This window comes from Poecilia reticulata, linkage group LG4, assembly GCF_000633615.1.
Source record: "Poecilia reticulata strain Guanapo linkage group LG4, Guppy_female_1.0+MT, whole genome shotgun sequence".
Classification (NCBI taxonomy): domain Eukaryota; kingdom Metazoa; phylum Chordata; class Actinopteri; order Cyprinodontiformes; family Poeciliidae; genus Poecilia; species Poecilia reticulata.
In genome coordinates, this window is record NC_024334.1 from 17,587,305 (window position 1) to 17,605,640 (window position 18,336).

The 18,336-nt window shown below is 40.6% G+C and overlaps 2 protein-coding genes across 2 annotated transcripts in view; one reads left to right on the forward strand and one right to left on the reverse strand.

Annotated features, from left to right (window-relative positions):
• Positions 1-18,336, reverse strand: part of gabrb3 (gamma-aminobutyric acid type A receptor subunit beta3) — a 58,030-nt gene that overhangs the window by 31,990 nt on the left and 7,704 nt on the right. The window lies entirely within an intron of this gene.
• The window catches only part of gabra5 (gamma-aminobutyric acid type A receptor subunit alpha5), a 33,685-nt gene that overhangs the window by 780 nt on the left and 14,569 nt on the right, over positions 1-18,336 (forward strand). The window contains exons 2-6 of the mRNA XM_008407637.2: positions 1,044-1,128; positions 1,240-1,364; positions 3,946-4,013; positions 4,635-4,855; positions 12,031-12,113. Coding sequence (XP_008405859.1) covers positions 1,046-1,128; positions 1,240-1,364; positions 3,946-4,013; positions 4,635-4,855; positions 12,031-12,113 — 580 coding nt within the window. The 5' untranslated portion in view covers positions 1,044-1,045. The remainder of the gene's footprint in view (positions 1-1,043; positions 1,129-1,239; positions 1,365-3,945; positions 4,014-4,634; positions 4,856-12,030; positions 12,114-18,336) is intronic.

Consider the following 18,336-nt stretch of genomic DNA (forward strand, 5'->3'; position numbering starts at 1 on the left):
GGCGGGATGTCCAAAACAGAAGGGGTGCTCTGATGTAAGGATGAATTTAGCATTTTTGAATGTGTGCTTTAATTTTCTTCCTTTTTTTTAAGGAATGTTGTCTTCTTGCGCAGAGAGGAGGGCGACTGTGTTTGGCTACCTGCACACACCTGATCTGGAGATTTCAGTGCATGCTGGCTCTTTTTTTCATGCTTTACACGATTATATATATTAAAAAAGGAAAAAAAAAATCTGAAATCATCATAATCCTATGTGTGAATTCATTTATCTTATTGAAATTGGGCATAACAATTTTTTTATTTTCATTTTTGCAAAGATATCAAATCTAATGTAGTTTATTTAAAGATGTGCTGCTGGTGAAATTCCCAGTCACTGTAGCTTAAAGTATGAATGGGACAATGTCAGTGTGGCTCTCTGCCCAGAGCGGCACGGACTGTGGGGCGGCCACAGTGTACAACAAACATAATAAATCTAGTCAACTATGACATCCTAAAATAATGGCCTTTGTCATTTTTTTATACCAAAATCACATTGTCTCATAAAAGAAGTGGCAATTAAAAAAAAATTTATGCAATTTTTTTTAATCAAAATCATTAAAAAAATAAATAAACAAAAAAAAAAGACTTGGGTCATTATTTTACTAAGGTGAACACATGCAGGTTTTTCAGTACTGACGTATTTTGTAGTTGACAATCATTTTGCAGTGTGTTCAGTGTGGGACTGCTGATGCTGCTGCTGAAGTTGGTGTCTCAATTTGTTAATCGGTGCCAAATTATAGGGCTCGTTCTATGTTTTGCTTCTTTTTTTTTTTTTTTAGGAAATCTAAACTTCATCCACATGTTTCTTCTTCAAAAATGTCCATAGACATAGAGACAGTTCTAATTTCACCTCAATTATTATTCACTAAATTCTGAATTATAAAGCACAGTTTGATCTTTTACTTGATTTTGGGAATCCTTAATGTTGCACCATTCATGCTGGAGCCGCCGCTGTTTTTGTGTGTGTGTGTGTATATATATGCGTGTGTATGTGTGTGTTTTCAGGAATGGGCGATGGGATGTGCTTCAACGTTGCAATGAGACGTCTATGCTTCTGTGTCTTGCTTGTGAGCAGCACCTGCCATCTGAGGTGAGGAACCGAGTTCTGGCGTGTTTGCATATTGCAGAGGTGCAGTGAGTTACCATAAACACCCCCCCTCCCCCAAAAAAGAAAAACAACAAAAAGTTGTCTTTCATCCAGCCTCTCCCAGGATTTAGCCGGAACCCCCAAACAGGCGGAGATAAATGACAACATCACCATCTTCACCCGCATCCTGGACGGACTGCTGGACGGTTACGACAACAGACTCCGGCCCGGTCTGGGAGGTGAGTCCGGTGGATCAATAAGCCATTACAACTCTTTGTGCACAACTGTGATTAGGAGCGCTTGAATATTACTGAAGGACAAGGAGGTGTTTATGAAACCACAGTTTGATCTCTACAGAAGAAGAAATGTTTCTGTGATACGAGACAAAGCTGATCTGATCCGACCTTCTCTCAGTGAGATTTAACATCATAACAACCAAACAAACAAAAAAAAAGAAGCTATTTTTGTCTTAGTTGCACTGGTGATGAATCAGTATAGTTACAGCTAAGATTTGGATCTGCTCTGATCGGTGAGTAGTGTGGTCAAAGAATGAAAGATCAGCTTTCTTTCAGTATATTTATTAAATACATAAAACTAAGAACTTTAACCTTTTTATTTTAAACCACATAACTATCTGTGATTCACTTTTCAGTTTTATTTTAGTAAAACTCAGCTTAATTGGCATAATCCTTAAATTTCTGTTAGTTTTAAGCTAAAGCTTTATAAAAAAAAATCTGCTGGAAAATTTGACATTTTTCTATTATGCGTAGGAAAATGCTGTAGCCTTTAGGGAGAAAAAAAAAACTGGCATTTTCAATCCTTAAAGAAAATTGGAAAAGTCTGTTTTCAATATCATCACCGTCCTGATATAACGACCTAAGTCTTTTCTTTCTTTCTTTTTTTTTTTTTTTTTTGCCTAAATTATAATGACCTGGGCCATTATTTTAGGAAGGTGACGACGATGTGCTGCAAATAATCAGTTTTAAGTGTCTTTTTTATTGCGACCACTAGGTGTCACTAAAGTCAGCATGCTTCATGTTAAACTAAATTTGATTTGTAGAGGTTTTTCTGCCACTAGTGACTTTTATTTGCAGTAAATACGACAGGAAAAGGTGAGAGACATGCAGCAAAGGCCCCCGGGTTGGGAACTGAGCCCCAGACAGCTGGAACGAGGGCTAATGTCTCAGTATATGGGACGCCATATACTGCTACACATTACTACCCCATAAGTTGTTTTCTTTTTTTAATGTAGTTGATTTAAATGCTGAATATGTTTCTTATCCCCAACCCCAAAACAAGGCAAAAAAAAAATCTTAAAGGAAAGAAAAACTAAAATATTAAAATCAGTAAAATCTGATTAAGAAATGTTAAAAATATGACCCAAAACATAAATGACTGACAACTTAAATTGCCAGAGTAATCTAAGGCAATCAAAAGTCAGTGCCATATTTAGAGTTTTGACATCACTGAAAGCATCTTAAAGGAGCAGCTCTGGTGACCCGAGCACAGAAAAAGCTGAAAGGAGTTTGGAAATACTTTCAAACGACAGTCCATACAAAACCTCAACAAATGAAAGCAAAATGAATTCACTTGTGTGGAAGTCAAACTCATTTTCACTTTGGGCCATGTCATGATCATGGATTTCCTGAAAAGGCAGAGTGTATTGATAAAACTACTTTGTAACAAACTAAAAGTATTTTTAAAACAGCTGTCTCTGCATTCGATTTTTGAAATGAAAAAAATATTTTCACAATCAAGTAACTGGGCTGTATGAAGATAAAATCCTTGGATTTGATTGATAAAATAATATTTAAGAGCACAACTTATCTTTAAAGTTCTTTTAATGTGGCCATAGAGTCTGAAGGGCCACATTAAAAGTTATGGTGGGCCGAATTCGTTCCCCGGACCTTGAGTTATGTACTAAGCATAATACAGTTTTTATACTTGCAGTCAGGCTAATTATGAATTCACCATAAGTATATTTAATATTAAATATACTTGCTCCGGCTTCTATTTTGGAATTACTTATTCATTTATTATTTATGACAATACTGTCACCAAATTTGGTCAATTGGAAAAAAAAAATCAAACCTTTAAATGCATTAATTCATTAATATATATTTTTACTAGGGATTTTTTCTTAATTGATTCTGTGCTTAACAAGAGGCTAACATCAGTGATTCTGTTGCTTTTTTCCGGTCCCAGTAGGATTTCTGGCTGCTGAATTCCTAACCAGCTGCAGAAAAAACAAACAAACAAAAAATAAAACACACAGTACTTCCTGATGTTGGATGATGTCAGCTGTCTTCATTCCTGAGCCTTGATTTTAGGGTTGCCATGCTTAAGAGTTGTAAGAAACATATTTTTGACGTAGAGTTGATGTGTTTTTGAACAGCACCAGATTAAAACTGACCACGCTTTTTCTTCGTTAATTGATCTTACTTGACTTAAGGACTGCATGTCATCTGCTTAACGGTGAAATGAAATATCACTCCTCAAAGGAGCATATTGTTGTATAAATTAGCACTCCAAATTTTTAAATGTATTTCTCAGGGATTACTTAAAACAAGGAATTTTAAAAAGTTTCAAAATAACTTTCTCTGGATATGCAGTGTTTGAGGAATACATAGTACTACACACACAAAAAAAAGTTCTCAAGATAGATCCTAGAGGAACACCACAACTTACGCCTGTGGAGTAGGTGAAATATACAGATTTATCTCAGTAGGAATAATCTACTGACCATGACTTTAATAATTGGATAATAATTATTTGTATACTTAAGATTTCAATTTAATAATTTCCTGTGTTTTCCAACAGAGAAGGTGACAGAGATCAAAACCAACATCTTTGTCACAAGCTTCGGTCCGGTCTCTGACACGGAAATGGTACGCAGTATTTTCCTCCGGATTAGTTCTTTTTATGAATCTTTTACACAGTTATTAAAAGGTTTATTATCTGGAAATTATGATTCAAATGTACGAAAGCTGATCACAGTTGCATTTGCTCTTGATTTAATGAGATATTTGTGTCTCTATCACAAAGTAACAATGGCCGTTTTTGCAAGATAAGGAGACGATGATGTGTTCCTGAATGCTCATGATCAATTTCTCAGTGTCCTTTAGACCTTGTCGAGAACAAACTCAAGCTGACAATGTCAGATCAAGGAGAACCTGACATTAGAGACAGGTTTAGCACACACACACACTCACGCACGCACCCACACACACGCACGCACGCACGCACGCGCGCGCACACACACACACACACACACACACACGCACACACACCCACACACACACACACACACACACACACACACACCAATCGTCTAGTGATCTTGAGAAAAGAATCTTTGTTTTCTCAAGAGTAATTTGCTTTCTCCAGAAAAACATCGCAAAAACTGTCTGCTCTCGGCTTCCGAACAAATCTGCTCAATCAGAGGGGAGACTGCATTATTTACGTCCACATAAAGTCCTAGTTTGATGCAGCTGAAGCTTTCTCTGCAGGAATACACCATTGACGTGTTCTTCCGTCAAAGCTGGAAAGACGAAAGGCTTTGCTTCAAAGGCCCGATGGAGATGCTGGCCCTGAATAACCTGCTGGCCAGCAACATCTGGACCCCCGACACGTTCTTCCTCAACGGGAAAAAGTCCATTGCGCACAACATGACCACGCCCAACAAGCTGCTGCGGCTGAAAGACGACGGGACGCTCCTCTACACCATGAGGTGGGCTCTCAGGCCGCCGTCCTGCCACCGCATCAGCGGCTGCGTTTCAACTGCAAATGTGCTCCGAAGTTTGTCGATATTCTGATAACACGGAAAAAAACACAATTGTGAAAAATGCAGTGATTCCACTGAATAAGACCCGCAACTAAAATCCCACGGAAATTAGTTTGTTCAGTCAATAAGTCATTAAAAACCACAGGGTGCCATCATCCTCCTACCACTTCCTGTCTTCTTCATGGTTTGCGCCAGAGGAACATCTGTTTTTTGATCATGTGATTTGTGTGATGCGAAGAAAGTGTTGCATTGCAGTTTTATGAGATAAACCTCATCCCAGCACCAAAACGTATTGAAGGTTTTTTCTAAACTGATTTGCTTCCACCAAGCAAATTTATTTTTGAAAATTCAAATTGCCCAACTTCATAGTCAATGGAAAAGCAGCCACTGTTTCTTTTTCAATCAGGCCGTGTGCTTCACAACACTAGCTGTGTTTTCATTCAATACGCAGTCGCACAATTTCACATTTCGAAATTAAATTTATTTAATGGAAACACGGCAATTTCGGTCAAATCTTGTTTTTCTATAAAAAGTTTTGCCTCTAGTATGAAGCGGTTTTGTGGCCATATTGAAATTGGTTTATTTTGCAAAACTGCAATGGGTGCTGTTTATTCCACATCAAACGAGACACACGATCAACAGCCGAATGTTGCCACTGAAGAAGACAAAGAAGAAGACGACAGGAAGCAGATGGAGGTCGATGCCACAGCATGATTTTTAATGACAATACCATGTGGACAAACTTATTCACGTGTGACTTTAATAGCATTTCTTATTTAACGGCAAACTAGCTGCACAGTGGCGCAGTTGGTAGAGCTGTTGCCTTGTAGCAAGAAGGTTCTGGGTTCGATTCCCAGCCCCGGTCTTTCTGCATGGAGTTTGCATGTTCTCCCTGTGCATGGTGGGTTTTCTCCGGGTACTCCGGTTTCCTCCCACAGTCAAAAAACATGACTATCAGGTTAATTGGTCTCTCTAAAACTGTCCCTAGGTGTGAGTGTGTGTGTGCATGGTTGTGTGTCCTGTCTGTCTCTGTGTTGCCCTGCGACAGACTGGTGACCTGTCCAGGGTGACCCCGCCTCTCGCCCGGAACATTAGCTGGAGATAGGCACCAGCACCCCTCCCGACCCCCAAGGGACATGGGTGTAAGAAAATGGATGGATGGATTTAACGGCAATGCCACAAACATGAAATTATGTTTTGTTTCGACATTAGCAGAAAATCAACACGTTTGTAATGGAAACGCAGCTACTGATTGGTTAGAGCCGAGTGAAACATGTTGTGCAATCCAATTAGCATCAGCGGTATGACTAAAACCTCGACCTGCTGCTTCTTTTCATTGAGTGTTTTTTTTTTTTTTGGAGCACCGCTGCACTGAAAACAGCCCACACACTTGTTTTCGCCGACCCGGCACTGACGCAGCATCGTGTTTGTCCCCGTACTCTGAACTGAGGGGTCAGGCGAATTTCAAATGTTTGCTTTGACCTTCTTCACTCTCTGTAGCGCCACCATAGTTACCTTTTTAACACATATATTCTTTTTTTCTTCTTCTTTATATTGCTGTGGAAACTCAGGAGCAGTCAGGAATACAGTCCTTTGGAAAATAATCCTTATATTTATTTAACAGATCAGAACAAACTAGCACTTAGCCATAAATTAGAGAGGAAAACAAAGCATGGTTTTAAAAACTATACACATAAGATCTTCATTTATCTTTGTTCCTCTTTACTCCGATACTACAAACTAAAGTCCAACGCAACTAATTTTCCTTCAGGATATGGGCAAACAGACTGAAAACTTTATCACAATATTTTTTGGTACTACTGCGATAACAATAAAAATGATGACAAGAAGTATTTATTACCTTTTTTTAAGTTACTCATAGCAATTATAGCCTCATAAATACAAATACTGCTCTTGAAAAAGACACCAATGCTTCTTTAGGACACCACACATATAGAAGAAGTGTGATTTGCATCCCCAAGCTACACATAATTACTGCATTTAATCATATTTTCAAATTTATTAACATCTATTGATTCTCTCATTGTAGAGAAAATAGTCAAACTTACAATTTCAACAATATGGACAGTTTTAAAAAAACATCATTAGTTATATACTATAATTGATAAACAGTATCATAAACCCCTAATTCAGAAGTCAAGCTATTAGTAAATAGTCTCGATAAAACGACTTTCCTCTGAAGGCCTTTGAGGTTTGGTAGAGAAAATTTGAACAAGAAGTATCAGTTTTTACACGTACAAAGCTCGTCGAGATTTGCAGAGGTAATTGCAGTGAAAGCAAGTCCACACCACACTTTTCAGATTTTGTTAGTCATAAAACCAGAAAAGCATATATTCCTTCCACTTCACGGTTACACGCTATTTGGTGTTGGTCCAAGTTACATAAAATCAGAATAAAATGTATCGAATTGTGGTTGTATCGTGACAAACAGTGAAACGATTTGACAGGTGCGGACGCTGTGAATGTGTTGTTGGATCTATGAAGGCTTTATACAAACACAACTAAGCCTGTCACAATAAGTAATAACTCAATGAATCGCATTGCATCATAAAACGAGCTGAATAATTTACATTTGCATGATTCATGTTTTTTTTTCTCTTTTCTTTCTTTCTTTCTACAAAAAACTGGATTAAAAAAGTGTTCAGTTTGGTGCTTTGATCTCAATTAGCCCGTCATTTGAAAGGACAGTTTTGCGTACAGATTCTTCATCATTCTATAAAATCTTGTTTTATTTGTTGTTTCTCTTCATTTATTTTAGATATTCAAAACATCTTCCAGCTCCAGTGTTAAATGTTTATTAGAATTTAAGGTTTATCGATTTTTGAGAATGTGTCCTTGCATCATTACCATTATATCACTTGAAAATGGTCTCGAAACAACAATATTGTCGTTTATCGTTATTACTTCTGGCACAGTTTATCGTCCGGCAGAATGTGTTATTGCGACAGGCCTAAACACAACAACGCCATACGCAGCGCTGCGCTCCAACCTACAATTATAATAGAAGGAGAAGCATAATTAACACAGGTGTCACTCAGATCCACTTGCGTTTCAGTGCTGGGTCGTCGTCCTTTCAGAACCAGAAACCGACCAAGTCAAACATTCACTTTGGGAAGCATGAGCAGATGAAATGGGCTGCGTGTCAAAAATGACGACTGACTCCCCCCTTTCACTACATTTTTGCCAGTGAGGCAACCAAGAACAAATGAGCTCACGATGGGCCACCAAAGGGTTTGTGTTCTGGGAGCGAGGTTATTACAGAAACATGGTACGCATGCATCACTCTCCTCTTTCCTGCTCTCCTGCGCTGCTTCAGAGAGCAAATACTGTCGTCTGCAGCGCCGTCACTGCTCTAGCGTGAAAATCTCCCTCTAAGGAAACATACAGTTCCAGTTGATGCTGTGCAACACCTTCCACTACACACCATGTGCTGGAACAGAAATTGCACTTTTTTTTTTTGTAATTCTGTCTCCCATAGTAGCGTGTTCTGTTCTGATTGGGGTTTTTTTTAGGCCAATTCTGTACATATGACTAATGGAAGCTGAATCATTCTAATCAAGACCAACACTCAGAGAGTTGAAATATTAATTTTGCACATTTAAAGTGACATGATAATATTTTTCTGCATTATTAACTTTGTGAAGAGAGAATTAAACAGCAGCTTTCCATCTTCACTTCAGACTTCGACTTTACAGTCAGCCTTAGAGGTGATGAGAGCACCGTGTTTGTGCTTCGAAAAATTAAAAGTCTTTATGTCCTAAGGTCACAAAATAGTAAAAAAAAAAGTAATTTGAGACTTAAATTTCCCCATCTTACAAATATCAAACCATGAGGTTAGTCAGTTGTCTTCCCTTTAACAACATTAAACTAGTTCCGAAGCTGCTGCTGGCTGGTTGGTGCCTATATTTATAAAGTCTGTAAAAGTCCTTCAGAGTAGTAGTTTGACTTTAAAAGCTTAGAACTACTCTTCTGCTCAACCCGTGGTGTTGCCCAAGGCTCAATTCTGTCATGTCGGTTTTAAGGTTGCGAACCCACATGCAAGAACACAGTCAGACAGAGCGAGTCAGAAACAATAATGTTTATTGAAGGATCAGGGAGCTGGTGGCGAAGCCGAATCGGCGGACCGGTTCTTCTACTGCCAACGGGAAAAAGCAGGGTTAGCGAGAACTCAGCGGAGTTTCTCCAGGAAATGACTGAGGTGAGCTTACTTGGCGTGGAGGTATTAGGGGCGAAGCGGAGCGCGAGCCGAGTGTCCGTTGACGAGCGATGCTTAGCTCTGATGTCGGGCACGGCCTGGAGCCTGATCCGTCCAGGCGGTCCTCCGGGAAGTTCGGGCGTGGGCCTCCTGGCCCGTAGCGTCCCGAAGGGGAAATCCCGGGGAGGGATCGACGAGGGGAGATCACGCACACACACACAGGGAGTGGCGTCTGACCGGGAACACCGGCAGCGTCGGGAAATCACACAGGAGGGAGGTGATCCACAGCGGGGAGACAGACTTACACGAATGCGGGGGCAGCTGGTTTCCGGGAAACAACTAGAAGACGGCGGGAGAATCTGGCGAGGGAGACAACAAGGGTTAGACGAGAGTAATCACAGAAGGCCTCTTTCTGGAACGCTGGTTACCGTGGTAGGCAAGCACTCAGGCGGTGAGACGGAGTGTAGCTGCTGCTTATATCGCAGGTCCACGCCCTCTAAACCAGCTGCAGGTGTGTGTCCGGGTTGAACCAGGACACTTCTCAGGGGTGGAGCATGGGTGACATCTGCTGGATGTCTTGAGAAGTGGTGGTTCCAGGGACAGGTGGAAATAAAAACTAACTAAAGGAAAACAAACTAAGAAACTAGGAAAAGGGGAGGACAAACAGACCCTGACAAATACTTGAGCTAGTTATTTTAATTTCATATGTTTCCCATAGCAGCTATCACTTCAGTCTCGTGTCACATCGTCCTGCCTATCCAGTCTCATATGTCTTTTATACCACACCAGTTCAATAAATTCATCTTAATCCACTTAATTCAAACACTCAGTTTCTAATCATCCCTATTATCTAAACAAAACAGGATTAAAGGTTATAGCTCTACCTGATATATAGTCCAACATCAGCTGAGCTACTGTCGTTTTTCTGCAGAGTTAAATCAACACTATGCCGAGTCTACTTGGTCCTTATTGGAATTTGTGTTAATTTAACTCTTTTCAGAGTTGTTTCAACAAGAAATTGAGTGATTTTAACACGTAAAAAAGTTATAACTACTCAAACTGTTTTTGAAATTATTCTGTAAAAGTTCAATTAACACCAATTCTGATAAGGACCAAATAGACTCGGCAGAGTGTTGATTTAACTGCAGAATTTGTTGTGATATGCATCCACCACGTTCTGTGTTGAAAACCTGAGTATAATTTTTTATTACAAGCTCTCCGACGTAAGATCCGTTGTCCTGTTTGTTTCCGTCAAGGCAAACACACACACGCACGCACACACGCGCACACACGCACACACACACACACACGCACACACACACACACACCCACAGCGTTCTCATGCCAAATCAGACAAACATTCAAAGGAATCAGAAAGTTTGATTCCTCCTTAAGTACAATTTCCAGATTTCTAAAAGTTCATCTCTTTCAAGAGTCATATGTTAAAGTATAAACACGAATTCCAGAGACACAAGAGAGAAACACGTTGAGCTGAAAGGTCACTCAGCCAGGTTGAAGCCATTACTACAAAAAGCAACATAAAAAGCTAGAAAACAGTTAGATAATGCACTCAGAGGTAAAACTGATTGTCAGAAGACATAATGCCCTGACGATCTGATGACAGTGATATTGAATGGTTTGTCAGTTTGACTGTTTTCACACAGTCCCAGTGGTGAAACACAGAGGTGGTAGCTCAGGTTGCTGGGTTGTTTGGCTGCTAGAAGGACTGGTGCACTACATAAAGAACATTATGTAGAAATATTGCAGCATACATCAGCCAGGAAGTCAAAGCCACAAATGATTGATGATTTCAAGCATTCTGCTAGTTGCAAAGAGGCTTAATGACACAAAAGTCAATGTTTTTGACAGGGCATCAAAAATCCATGATCTTAGTCGCATAGAAACTTCATGAGCAAAGATAAAAAAAAATAAAATAAAAAATGTAAAAAGTCCTACAAAGTTCTGTCAGGAGGAATGGGCCAGAACTGTGGTGAGAAGCTGGAGGAAGGAAACCAGAACGTTGAAGCCAAGACTTACAGATTAAAGGAAAATGCTGCCAAAAACTGAGAATGTATGTAATGCAAAAAGATTCTGACATTTTCTGTCAACGTTCTGGCATTTAAGAATTTGAAATATTTTTTGTAATTTTAACTGAGCTAAAAGTTTAAGATCAAACCAGAGCTCACCTATGAATTAATAACTGGTCTGATACCAGAATATCTATAAAATCCATTAACAAAACATCTAATTTCTTACTCTCTTTGTTGTTAAAGTCAGTCACATCCATCCATCCATCCATCCATCCATCCATCCATCCATCCATCCATCCATCCATCCATCCATCCATCCATCCGTGTTATGTGAAAAAGTATCCAGCCCCCTTTTCTCGTGCATATCATGTATAACGTTCTTACTGCTTCACGATTGTATACTACTTTGTGTTGGTCTTTCACATAAAATTAGGTTGTAATGTGGCAAAAATCTGGAAAAGTTCGAGGGGTATGAATACTTTTGCAAGCCGCTGTATTTTTGACTCGCTCGGAGGTCTGCAGCACACCAGAAACTGCAGCTGTTCTCGACGCAGCCAGCAGAGGGCGGCATTGTACAAGGCTTGGCGCTCATCTCTTTTCTTTCCGCAGATAGGTGGTGTCTTTTTCCCACCAAATGAAACTCCACACACCCAAAGCTGCATCAGCCTGTTATTTATAGCTGTACAATAGTTCCTCTGGTGGTTATTTATTGCTCCCGAGTAGAAAAATAAGGATTATTTCTCTATAGTTTTGCACAATGTGTTTATATATATTTCAGAGAAAAACAAGGTCGTTATTATTTAAAAATGTTGCAGTCATGTTATGTCACATCTCTGTGCAGCTTCTGAATCTGGGTGTTGGGCTTCCTCTTTCAGGCTCACCATCTCAGCAGAATGCCCTATGCAGCTGGAAGATTTCCCCATGGATGCCCACGCCTGTCCCCTTAAGTTTGGGAGCTGTAAGTTAACACACCTCCTGCCACACACACACACGATGAGCAACTGTTTCTTTACAGGATGAAAGAAAGGAAATAGAAATATAAGCCCTAGCTGGATGCATGAGGACAACGGAACAGGAGCTGATTTGACATTGCTTCGGTTTCGGGGTCTTTATCAGCACAGAAGGTGCTGCGCTGCCCGTGACGCAGCTCAGAGTGTTTGACAGCCCTCATCCCTCAGGTGCGGAGCTGCTGCGGTGGTGCAGGAGACAACCATTTAGACTCTGACACACTCCTCCTGATTAAGCCATTAATCAACATGTCAGCGCCGCGGCTCGGCCTCCTTCGTTATCCCACCTCAGCTCTGTTTACTGCATGAAAACTCGTCATGCTTTCCCCACACGTTGCTGCATCAGAACTGCAAACTTTAAGTGATGGTTGAGGAATTTGAAGTGGACGAAAAATTATACAGTTTTTTTTTCTCCAGGTAAAAACTGAAGGAATGGCATTCAGAGTTGTAATTACAGCAGCAGGTCCTGTGGGGTGTGACTCTACCAACCTCCCACATCTAAAGAATTTAAATTCAGGCACATTTTTCTTTTCAAGAAGGTCAAAATCAGTCAGATTGGAGACTCTGAAAAATGTTCATAGGTTCACAGTTGAATTTAGAGTTGGACTTTGACTGAGCCTTTCTGACACATGGATAAGATTCGAACTAACCGTAACGATGAAGTTAAAAGTAGTCGTTGGCCACAAAAACTGTATCTCTTTTGCTATGAAAAATGCAAAAACAAATCTAAAAACACAATATTTAAAAGAAAAATACTAGACTCTGTAAATCGTTTTAGATGTATTTTCGGCATGGTCCAAGCCTCTCTTTATTTTTGCTTTTTAATTGAAACCAGATTTAGTCTCCAAGCTAAAATAGCATCTCAATGCTACAACATGTCGCAGCAGCACAGACATGATGCTGATGGTTGAAAAGCCTAAATAACAAATTTAAAACAAATATTTTTGTTGTTGAGCGCATATGTTTATCTACTCAATCACTTAGCAGCAAAAAAAATTGTTTTTAATCAAAAATATTGCTTATTTTGTCAAAATATGGTTTTGGACTAAAATGTAATGAGTTACAGGCGTAATTACAGAGCCTGTGCTTGTTGTTATTCAATATTTTAAATACGTATCTTCTCTTTCACGTGACCACCTGTGTTTTCTCACCTAAATGGATTAATTTAGTTTTAATTACTTCTTATACTTTTTATGATAAATGTGGTTTTTGTGTTCTTAATTGTGTTCTTGTTTTGTCTTTATTATTTGTAACGATTGCATTTAATTTTATTTATTTATTTATTTATTTATTTATTTTTATTGACAAAATTAGCGCAGTTTCATCATTTTAATCTTGTTTGCGTAGCCTTTTATTTTTAACAAGATACTGAGCAAGTTGTCCAAAATGTTCTTTTGGTAAATTCTGGCGCATTTACAGAAATGTCAGTCAATGTGTGTTGTCCCTACTAAATAAAGTAAATTCAATTAAATAATTATCTTGATTAAAATTGACTTCCACCACTAGTTTAAACTTAACTCTGTCTTTCTCCCTGACCCGTTTGCTGTATTCCAAAAAAAAATCTCTATCTGTAAAAGCAAATATACACACGCTCACAAAACGGAAGCATAAAGAGCCTAACACTCAACCTTTAAACTTCCAGCTGTACACTTTGCAACGTCTCCTCGGTTCGATTCACAAAGCTCCGAAACAATCTGGGAAGTTCCTGCCTGGGAGGCTTAAGACGATCATCTAAGGTGTTCCCTGCCTCTGACGTACGGAGGGTGATCCCGGGCCTCACGGGAACAGCATCACACCACGTTTATCCCCTTCCACGCCCACTTTGCTCACCTCCACCCCACAGCTGACACCACGCAGCGGCGGGGATAATCGGGACAGCCGACCGAGGCTCCTTTTCACACGCTCTCTGTAACGGCGAGACCCCTCACCACGCCGCCTTTGCCCTTCGTCTTAACTTTAAGCACACAGGGCTTTGCCTGGTGGACTTTAGAGTCGGTCTGGCTGTAATTTCTGACTGATTATGGTCAATTCAGTTCACTTTGTCCCAGTTGTTTCCAGCTCATCCAGGAGGTTTATGGTTGTTACAGGGAAAAAGGGGATAGCAACAGTAAAAGAGACTTCTTAGAAAATTTAATTTGCTCAATCTGTGTGTACAGTCACGGCCAAAAGTTTTGAGAATGACACAAATATTATATTTTCACATGATCTGCTGCCCTCTGGTTTTCATGTGTGTATGTCAGATGTTTTCATCACATACAGAAATACAATTGCAATCATATTATGAGTAACAAAAGCTTTTATTGACAGTTAGAATGAGTTAATGCAGCAAGTCAATATTTGCAGTGTTGTCCCCTCTTCTTCAGGACCTCCACAATTCTCCCTGGCATGCTCTCAATCAACTTCTGGACCAAATTCTGACTGATAGCAGTCAGGACATGGTCAATAACCCCAGTCCAATGCTTGCATTTTGTCAGAATTCCTAGGTTTTTGTTTGTCCACCCGTCTCTTGATGATTGACCACAAGTTTTCAATGGGATTAAAATCTGGGGAGTTTCCAGGCCATGGACCCAAAATCTCTATGTTTTGTTCCCTGAGCCAGTTAGTTATCACCTTTGCTTTATGGCAAGATGCTCCATCATGCTGGAAAAGGCATTGTTTATCACCAAACTGCTCTCGGAGGACATTCTGGTACCATTCTTTACTCATGGCTGTGTTTTTAGGTCAGACTGTGAGAGAGCCGACTCCCTTGGCTGAGAAGCAACCCCACACATGAATGGTTTCAGGAGGCTTTACAGTTGGCATGAGACAAGACTGGTGGTAGCGCTCACCTCATCTTCTCCGAACAAGCCGTTTTCCAGATGTCCCAAACAATTGGAAAGGGGATTCATAAGAGAAAATGACTTTACCTCAGTCCTCAGCAGTCCACTCCCTGTACCTTTTGCAGAATATCAGTCTGTCMCTGATGTTTTTCCTGGAGAGAAGTGGCTTCTTTGCTGCCCTCCTTGAGACCAGGCCTTGCTCCAAGAGTCTCCGCCTCACAGTGCGTGCAGATGCACTCACACCTGCCTGCTGCCATTCCTGAGCAAGCTCTGCACTGCTGGTAGCCCGATCCCGCAGCTGAAACACTTTTAAGAGACGGTCCTGGTGTTTGCTGGTCTTTCTTGGGCGCCCTGGAGCCTTTTTAGCAACAATGGAACCTCTCTCCTTGAAGTTCTTGATGATGCGATAGATTGTTGACTGAGGTGCAATCTTTCTAGCTTCGATACTCTTCCCTGTTAGGTCATTTTTGTGCAGTGCAATGATGACTGCATGTGTTTCTTTAGAGATAACCATGGTTCACAGAAGAGAAACAATGATGCCAAGCACCAGCCTCTTTTTAAAGTGTCCAATGGTGTCATTCCTACTTAATCATGACAGATTGATCTCCAGCCCTGATCTCATCAACACCCACACCTGTGTTAATGGAGCAATCACTGAAACGATGTTAGCTGGTCCTTTTAAGGCAGGGTTGCAATGAAGTAGAAATGTGTTTGGGGGATAAAGTTCATTTTCTAGGCAAATATTGACTTTGCAATTAATTGCTGTTAAGCTGATCACTCTTCATAACATTCTGGAGTATATGCAAATTGCCATTATAAAAACTGAAGCAATAGACTTTGTAAAAATTAACATTTGAATCATTCTCAAAACTTTTGGCCATGACTGTAGTGGATTGGATTGTAAATGGACTGAACTGCACTGTATGTAATTGGATTTGAATTAAACCCTTTTTTGTGTGTCGCCCTGAGGTGACTTTTACCATAGTTTGGTGCCGCTTCAGCTGATCTGAACTCACCGAATGCATTTCCATCCAGCGGAGTTTTAATGACATCTCAAGTCTACGCATGATGTTCTTGAAAGAAACTGACATAATTTTCATTCATTTATGTAGGTCTTTGTGGTTTTCATCAGAACTGTGGATAAACACGGAGCCAAAGATCCTTCTGAGCACAGCGACTTGCAAATTGACCTGTATCGCATGTTGTCCCATTACAAAACAAAAACATGAAGCTATTTAACTTTGATTCTATACGTTAGACCAACAAAAACTAGTGCCCAACTGTAAACCCTAAAAGGTTTGGCATACTTGTTATCCCTAAATAATATCCATTTCAACAATTTGCCTTCAAACTAAATTCAGCTGTACTGTGAAGGCTTGAAAAGTTCACCAGCAGCATCCAAAAGACTGGCGCTTGGAGGAAGAAATCAGAGGGAAAATGTCACAGAACGATGTTCAAGCAGTCGACCAAAGACTGGAAGAGTTCGGCACAAGTACAAGCCCAACAAGACATGGCGGTCGACCCAAACTGGCAGGTAGAGCATTAATCAGAAAAGCAGCAAAGAGCACCATGATGATGACCAGGAGGACTTATAGAAATCCACAGATCAGGTGAGAAAATCAACTGAAAGGACAATTATAAGTGCCGTGTTTCGCAGATCCGGCGTTTCTAAAAAGAGTAGCAGAAAGAAAGTTGTCGTCTTAAGCAAGTTGTAAGATTTTGCAGACATTTCAAAGAAGGCATTTGTGTGCTTGAAATCAAACACTGTACATCGTCCTAAAGGCTACACAGTGTGGCATGGTGGTGGCAGCATCATGAAGCAGGTTGATTGGTGGAACTAAGAGCAATCCTGGAAGGAAGCGGTTTATCGTTGCTGAAGACCCTAAACATTACACACAGACCCAAATTGTAGTGGCTTGGATTAAGGCATATTCATGAGAGAGACAGATAGAAAGACTTGCAAGACACTCTGAGCTGCATTCACAGCCGTATTCACTACATTTATACCTTGCAGCTTTGAGACAAGTGCACACTCTGATACATTGAAGGTGGGGACCAACATGTCTTGTCACAAGACGTCTTGTATTGGCCATAAAAGGACGTGTAAGCTTCACTTTGAGCACAGATACCTCGGCAGTCTGCGGTTGTGAGCTGTAAAATTTGCTTGGCCGTATATCCTGTTTCCTCAAACTCCATTAACCTCAGCTAATCCTTTGACCTAATGGACAGCACTCACCCAGGAGCTCAAGGCTTTCAAAGCAAAAGTAGACCTGTCCTTTGGCGCTGAGTTAATCACCTGTCATGGACTGAACTCTGCCTCTATCAGCCTCGTTCTCTTCTTGCTGTAACTTGTGTCTGTCAAACTACTTAGTGATTTATAAGGCAGAGTTTGAGAGGGATGGAAGTGGTCGGCCCCACACACATTGTGAAGAATGCTTCCGTTTACGTCAAATTTTACTGTCGTGGTTTATTTTAGTCGCCGCTATTTATTCCCTCTTAGTCTGCGCGTAAGAGGGCAGCTGAGGGAAGAAAATAAATCTAGCACACATCAAACGCAACTCGAATACTGATCTGCCTCTATCTGCTGGTAGCTGAAATCTGTCCTGCATTAAAACAGTGCCTGCAACAGCATTTCTCTCATGAGCAGCGTAGTGTCTCATAGAACGTAGGCTGCAAAAGACTCTGCCGCTACGGCGCGCGGCTGATTGTGAAGGAGCCGCTGCACCTGCCTCGCTGTGCTGACGCTGCGCTTTGACTCTTTTGTTCTCAAGTTCATGGCAAAAAATAGCAAGCGATGCAGTCTGCGAAACGAGACTCGCTTCCTCATGAACATGCTCCAAACCTATGAGCGTTGACCTCTTTCTGTCCCAGCGGTTCTGAGGCGCACTTTGCTGTGCTCGTCCAGAATTTGTGGTGAAACAAAACTTTTCACGGATTATCCTAAACGTGTCATTTCAATGATGATCTCCTAACACAAACTAGGGAAATTAAATCATGTTTTGCTTTTTATCTGTCTGGTCTACCATTCAACAGGTCCAAATGCTTTGTAGGTCAAGACTGCGTCTTATTTGTAGTTCAGATTGAAGACGCATTATGTAATTGCTTAATCCAGGGGCCTACAACCTGCAGCTCTAATGCCGTCCCTTCAGTGGCTATTAATAACTTTGGCCAAACATTATGTAGTATAGGTACATGAAGCAGGCTGCACAGTGGTGCAGTTGGTAGAACTGTTGCCTTGCAGCAAGAAGGTCCTGGGTTTGATTCCCAGTCCAGGGTGGTTGGTTCTCTCTGGGTACTCCAGCTTCCTCCCACAGTCCAAAAACATGACTGTCAGGTTAATTGGTTTCTCTAAATC